Source organism: Etheostoma spectabile, chromosome 18, assembly GCF_008692095.1.
Source record: "Etheostoma spectabile isolate EspeVRDwgs_2016 chromosome 18, UIUC_Espe_1.0, whole genome shotgun sequence".
NCBI lineage: Eukaryota > Metazoa > Chordata > Actinopteri > Perciformes > Percidae > Etheostoma > Etheostoma spectabile.
Window position 1 is genome coordinate 10,056,456 of NC_045750.1, and position 5,925 is coordinate 10,062,380.

The 5,925-nt window shown below is 40.0% G+C and overlaps 1 protein-coding gene across 9 annotated transcripts in view; it reads right to left on the bottom strand.

Annotated features, from left to right (window-relative positions):
- The window catches only part of smek1 (SMEK homolog 1, suppressor of mek1 (Dictyostelium)), a 16,227-nt gene that overhangs the window by 2,217 nt on the left and 8,085 nt on the right, over nucleotides 1-5,925 (bottom strand). For 3 of the 9 annotated variants that reach the window (XM_032542715.1, XM_032542714.1, XM_032542716.1), the window contains 5 exons: nucleotides 4,638-5,001; nucleotides 4,334-4,503; nucleotides 3,792-3,934; nucleotides 1,491-1,681; nucleotides 1,161-1,375 (listed from right to left, as the gene is read on the bottom strand). In XM_032542715.1, coding sequence (XP_032398606.1) covers nucleotides 1,161-1,375; nucleotides 1,491-1,681; nucleotides 3,792-3,934; nucleotides 4,334-4,503; nucleotides 4,638-5,001 — 1,083 coding nt within the window. The remainder of the gene's footprint in view (nucleotides 1-1,160; nucleotides 1,376-1,490; nucleotides 1,682-3,791; nucleotides 3,935-4,333; nucleotides 4,504-4,637; nucleotides 5,002-5,925) is intronic. The other 6 variants (XM_032542720.1, XM_032542722.1, XM_032542721.1 and 3 more) reach the window with 6 other exon arrangements.

Here is a 5,925-nt window from a genome sequence, read left to right on the forward strand (position 1 = left end):
GGGGGGGACGTCCGTGCAGCCCATAATACATTTATGAGAGGTGACCCGCATCCGTAGAGCATCTATTTTGTAAGACTGAACATCTGCGAGGAATATGCTACGTAGTGATAGCCGGTGTGGAGTTGCCTTAGCCTAAAGTTAGCCATCCTCTCTTTGTTTATAGTCTTAAGCCGGCTTGCCAGCTATCATTTAATTACCTGTGCCTTCATTTATTTATTTGCATTTTTACAACAATGCTAATGTCAGCTACAACATTTGCCACACGCTGCGATAGTGCTCCCTCACTGGGGCAAGAGAGGTAACGTTAGAGACGGCAGAGACCGCTTTTTTGGAAAAGAAAAGAAAAAAGTCTGCTAAAAAAATATTTACCTGGTAAAAACATAAGTGCTTGTGTGAGTGTCCTGAGCTCATTGGTCTCTGGCTCCCTCATCACTCAATATTTCGCACACTGGGTGTTAGATAGTTAGATACTCCCCTTTCCGTGGACATCTAATCACCATAGAAATGGCTGCTATTTCAGCGTAAACAAAAAAAGAAAAGTGAGGGAGACCCTGTATGGGGCTGAGGCAATAATGTTATAATTGTCAATAATAATAATACTTTGTTTACATTTGTGAATGTGCATTTGTTAAGCACTATTCACTTAAAATCTGACAGTGAAGTAAAATCAAACAGCACATTGTAATGTCTGTATTTCTCCCCAAAGCATTATCAGTCAAACACTTAAACTGGGGGAAATGTGGAAAATTGTGTTGCAGGTCAATTTAAAGTGTGTGCCATTAAATTCTTTCAGTTAGGGGCTACAGTACTCCTAGTAGAACAAAGTTCTTAGTCTCCCTCCCTCCATTTCTCTCGTGTCTAAATAAAGCTGACAAGTAGAAAATCTGTACAATCTAATTGGACACTGGTGGCAATAAACATTCTTTGTAATACACAACAAGGATGGTGGGAGTTGTGTGAAAATTGACAGTCTAAGTGTGAAGATTCATGGTCAAAGCTCAATTTTCACCAAATTTGTTTGTTAAGTAGTGTAAGATACAGAACAGACATTGTACAAAATCCCTTTTGGCTATACCACTGAAGATGAGTTGTCTAACTTCACGCAAAAAAACAACTCAAGTTTAAGACCCACACCTTTTTCACATTTACATGCCGACATGTACCTTTGTGGTTACAGTTGTGGTGGAGGGTGAGCTCCGTGCCCCTGAGCCAGGAGAACCTGGTGATCCCGGAGAGCCTGGGTTCAGTGAGGCAGATGACGGAGGGCTGGAGAGGCTGGTTTTAGTGGAGCCAGAGAAGGAGAGCTTGAAGCTGGGGTTCTGCCTGCCTGATAAGCTGGACTTCCCCAGTACATCTTTGTCGTCTGTGTCTTTCACTGAAGGTAGAGAGGGACAGTTGAACAAGAAAAAGTTATTCTCTCCATTTAAAAGTTGTTTTTTGTTTTTCAATTTAATGGGTTAACAAGATGCATGTTCTGTAACCATGCTTACATTTCTTTCTCTCCATGAACTTGCTTATAGGTTCCATGAGGTCTTCCTCACTTTTCATCTTGTCAGAGGGAGGAACCACTGCCTCACCATCCTCGAGGTCATCCTCATCGGTGTTAAACCACATCTCCTCTTCATCCTCCAGTGTCCGTGCATCACGGCGGAAACGGTGGTTCCTCAGGATGGAGCGCATGCTGGAGAGAATAAAGCACCGTTAAGAGTTAAAAAAACAACAAAAACATTTGTGCTACTTAAGCCAGTTTTCACTCACAATGTGTTTTAGAACCCCTCTTCCTCACTTTAACGCATATTCCCTCACATAACCGCGGTGCAGGCAGACAGCTGCTGCACACTAGCTCACATTGTACACCTGCCCAACCTTCCACCGCTTTATAATGTACCACAAAATCAACCAATTGGAGAAGTGAAGAAGGTAAATTCTAACTGTCTAAAACACAATGGCATAATAAATATGCACAAAAAAAACAACTAATGCGCACACAGACACATCTACACACACAAACAACCAAACTCATAAATATGTCTAAAAAACTACAACGAGCGCTTCTCATTTGTCATTGACACACATTATTTCTCAGTCACTTTATTGATTGTTAGCTTTGCTAGAACACAATAGTTCCTAGAGTAAGTGCTATGTAATAAAACACACACACACACACACACACACACACACACACACACACACACACACACACCACACACACACACCACACAACACACACACACAACACACCCCACACAAACCCACCACCACACACACACACACACACACACACACACACACACACACACACACACACACACACACTTTTTCTAAACAGGGCAGCAGTTTGCAGATTACATCATGTGCTTACATATTTGCAAAAGGATTCTCCACTGTTTCTCAGTTATTAGTTTTTTTTTAAATGATATCAGATTAGTAAACAGAATGAGCCTTGGAACATTGGATGAATGGTTGCTGATAATGGGCAATGTAGATATTGCATTAAAGATCAGCCACCCATTTACAGAAAAAAAGTTCATTTAAATTTTAAGGACTTGATAAGCACTTTGTCAAAAAAAGGAACATTTTCAGTACATGATTCTTTTCCCGCTCAAAACGTAAGTACTTAAAGCACCTTGTGTGAACCCCTAACATAGTGAAAATTAATGCAAATTAGGTCCTTTATGCAGGCATTATAACTGTATTTTTTATTGTAAACCACAGGCGTATGAAAGTGAGCTGTGCAAAAATATAGTCCTCACATCGGTATGGTATGAAAAGGTGCTACAGAAAAAGCATGAACTATTACTGATTAGTTGCAGAGTGTAGAGGTTGATTAACAACAAAAATCGCAGGAGCAAAGTAAAACTTTAAAAAAGAAGACACCTGCTGTTGTTGTTGTTGTTGGAAAGTATGCTGAGTGTAGGTTGCGGCTTGACTTACATAATACATTGTACATACATTGCACAATCTCAGCGGGTCACAGACAGCACCTATTGTATTGTAACAAGTGTACAAGTAAAATGTCAAAAGTTGACGCAAATAAAATAGTCATTATCTTAGGGCTGGGTGATATGGACTAAAAATTACAACGCGGTATTTTTTGGCTGAAAGGTGATAGACTATCTCGGTATTTTTGACAAAGTGGGTGAAATGTTCAGTTTTAAGTTAAAGACACATGGGAGATGTCACAAGCAGTTTTAGTGAAACAGATTGTGATCATATCAGAGCGGGAGTGCAATGGACTGAAGTGTATGATACAAAAACTTTCTCAATCATGGAGCAGATTGTCACTGTAAAGTTCTCTGGTTTATCAGTAAAGTGTCTGAACTACACTGCAGACTGGACTATCTACTCACATAGTGATGCAGACTGACTCATCATGAACGGGTCCATTGTGGATTGAATGCGTTTTGGCGGGTCAAAAGGCATTACTAACGAAATGGGTAATAAAAAAAAAAAAGGGTAACATAACACTAAACCATATGGATACAAATGGTATTGCCTAATCTCCTATCTCGTTTATATCAGCCATTCACTATCTAAAACAAAATGGCACCGCGAGAGAAGACGCTTGACTCCAAAAAAATCATAATTCACAAAAGAAACAATATATTGGTCATTGGTTATTTGAGTTATCTGACTGAAATGTCACACTGACATTGTTCCTTCCATGTAGTGCGAGACGCTTACAGGCAATGGAATCCCTCGCTCATTAAATAATTAGTGATGGTGTAATAATTGTTGTAGTAGTAGCAGTAGCGGCAGCAGTATCAGTAGTGCCGCCATGGCTTTCTCACCTATCCAGTTTGGGGTTGTCTTGCCTCTCTCGCTGCTGTTCATACCGCAGCTTTAATCCCTTAAACGTTTGGACATAGTCAACATCCTCCAGGGCTTTCCAGTAGTTCTCTACTATATGAGCTGTAAGAGACTTCACGTCCTCCTAGGGGCAATGGGAGAAGAGAAAAGGAGGAGTGTAGAGATGCAGTAGTATGAGAAAATGAAGGGGAAAATATAGAAAGGTAAGACAGGGAGTTTTAGAGTTTTAGGACAGAGGCAGAGCAGACAGGGAATGAAGTGAGGAGAAAATCAGCAAGGGAGAGAGAGAGAGAGGGGGAGAGAACACCAAACTAGTTAAAATGAATCAAGAAAATGTGTGTACTCCAAGTTTTCACTTATAGGGATGGGGTTTGAGAGCCTACAAATATTGGTTCCTTTTTACAGCGTTGATCCAGAAATATCATAAAAAATGCATTAAAAAAACATATCCATGTTAACTGTTAAAATTCGGACAGTTTGGACAAAAAAAAGAATTTATGTGAAAATTCAAGAAAATACTCACCACACGGACATACTCAAACATCTCAATGATGGCCGAGTTCATGAGATTGTAGCGTGAGCCGTTGTTAAGGAAGGCCTTAATGACAGGCTCAAAGAGAAAGTTTCTCATGATGTAGCGATTGTAGAATTCATCCTTCAGACCAATGATCCTCCGCATGAAGCGTAGGGCACCTGGGCACAGAAAGATAAAGGTGAATATTAAGCTCAAAACAAAGGTTCAACATTTGATTTTAAAAGTTTAATGGCACACACACGTTGTCCAAGTTGACAGGTATTAAGAATTAAAGGGATAATATGTGACTCACATAGGGCCAGGAAGGCGTGCTGAGAGGCAGTGAGCACCAGTACCCTCCTGAGAATGTCCTTGTTGATGATGTAGTTCTTAATGTGATAGGTGTGGTGCTCAACACAGAATGTCAGCAGCTCCAAAATCAAGGCCAGCAACTGGGATGTTTGAAAATCATCTGACAGAAAGGTAAAGGTAGTAAGCAACATAAAATACTTGTGCATTATTCTCAAAGTTATATTTACAGAGACAACACACACACCCCGCAGGTTTTCAATACCTTTGCTTGGTTTTTCCTCCGTGGTGTTGGCCAGTAGGGGAGCAGAGAGGACGTGCATACAGTGCTTGTAGAAGAAGCTCAGGAACTCCGTTTTTTCTGTTTTCTGGGAAGAAAAATGAAAGAACACATTTTTTACTAAGTAACACGATTTTGATATCTATGGCAATGAATATTTTACACAACCCAACACATGTCTCAATGTTCTCAATGGTGAAGGTGCAGAGCTCTGTCCCTACCTACAAATTGACTCAGGAAAGTCCAGCTATTTGGTATGGATATTTAATTTGTTTCAGCCAATATCCCCATATGGATCACATTCATCTCTTTTGCATGTATAAAAAGCAAATGTGGCACCTGCATATTTACAAACCCACCTCCTTTTGCTAAGGCTTCAAAGTCCAAACTTTGAAAGGCCACGCCCCCCACACCACAAGACTTCAAATTTCTCACACAGGTTCAGCTTAATGTGCTCTACAAAAAAACCTCAAGGACCATTAAGGTCCGCCTAGAAAATCTTTTCTGCCACTTTGAATTATTATTTTTTTAATCTCCTCCTACACCGTAGCTCCAATTGCCACCAAATTTTTTAGTGAATCATCAATAGATCAAGCTTATTAAAAGTTGTATAAAGCACGTCCATATCTCAATTACATTTTAAGTTATTGACCAATGAACTTTGAAAGGGGCATGGCTCTAGATATAAATGGACACAAATCACAAAACTCACAGGGTATGCTTAGATAAGTACATACGATCAGAGGGCGCTACAAGGACAAGATAGGTGAGTGGCATTACACACATTCTACTATAAATCACATATTCATTGTCCAATCATCACAAATATCTCAAGATGTGTCTTTGTAGTACCTGAACCACACCTTGAAAGTTTTGTTCAAATTGAACACCAGGGGCAAATCAGGCTATAAATGACTAAATGTTTGTCTAATCAATACAAAACTGCCAGGAAATATCGAGATAATAACCTCACACATACACTGCAAGTCTCATTCAAACTGACCACTAGGGG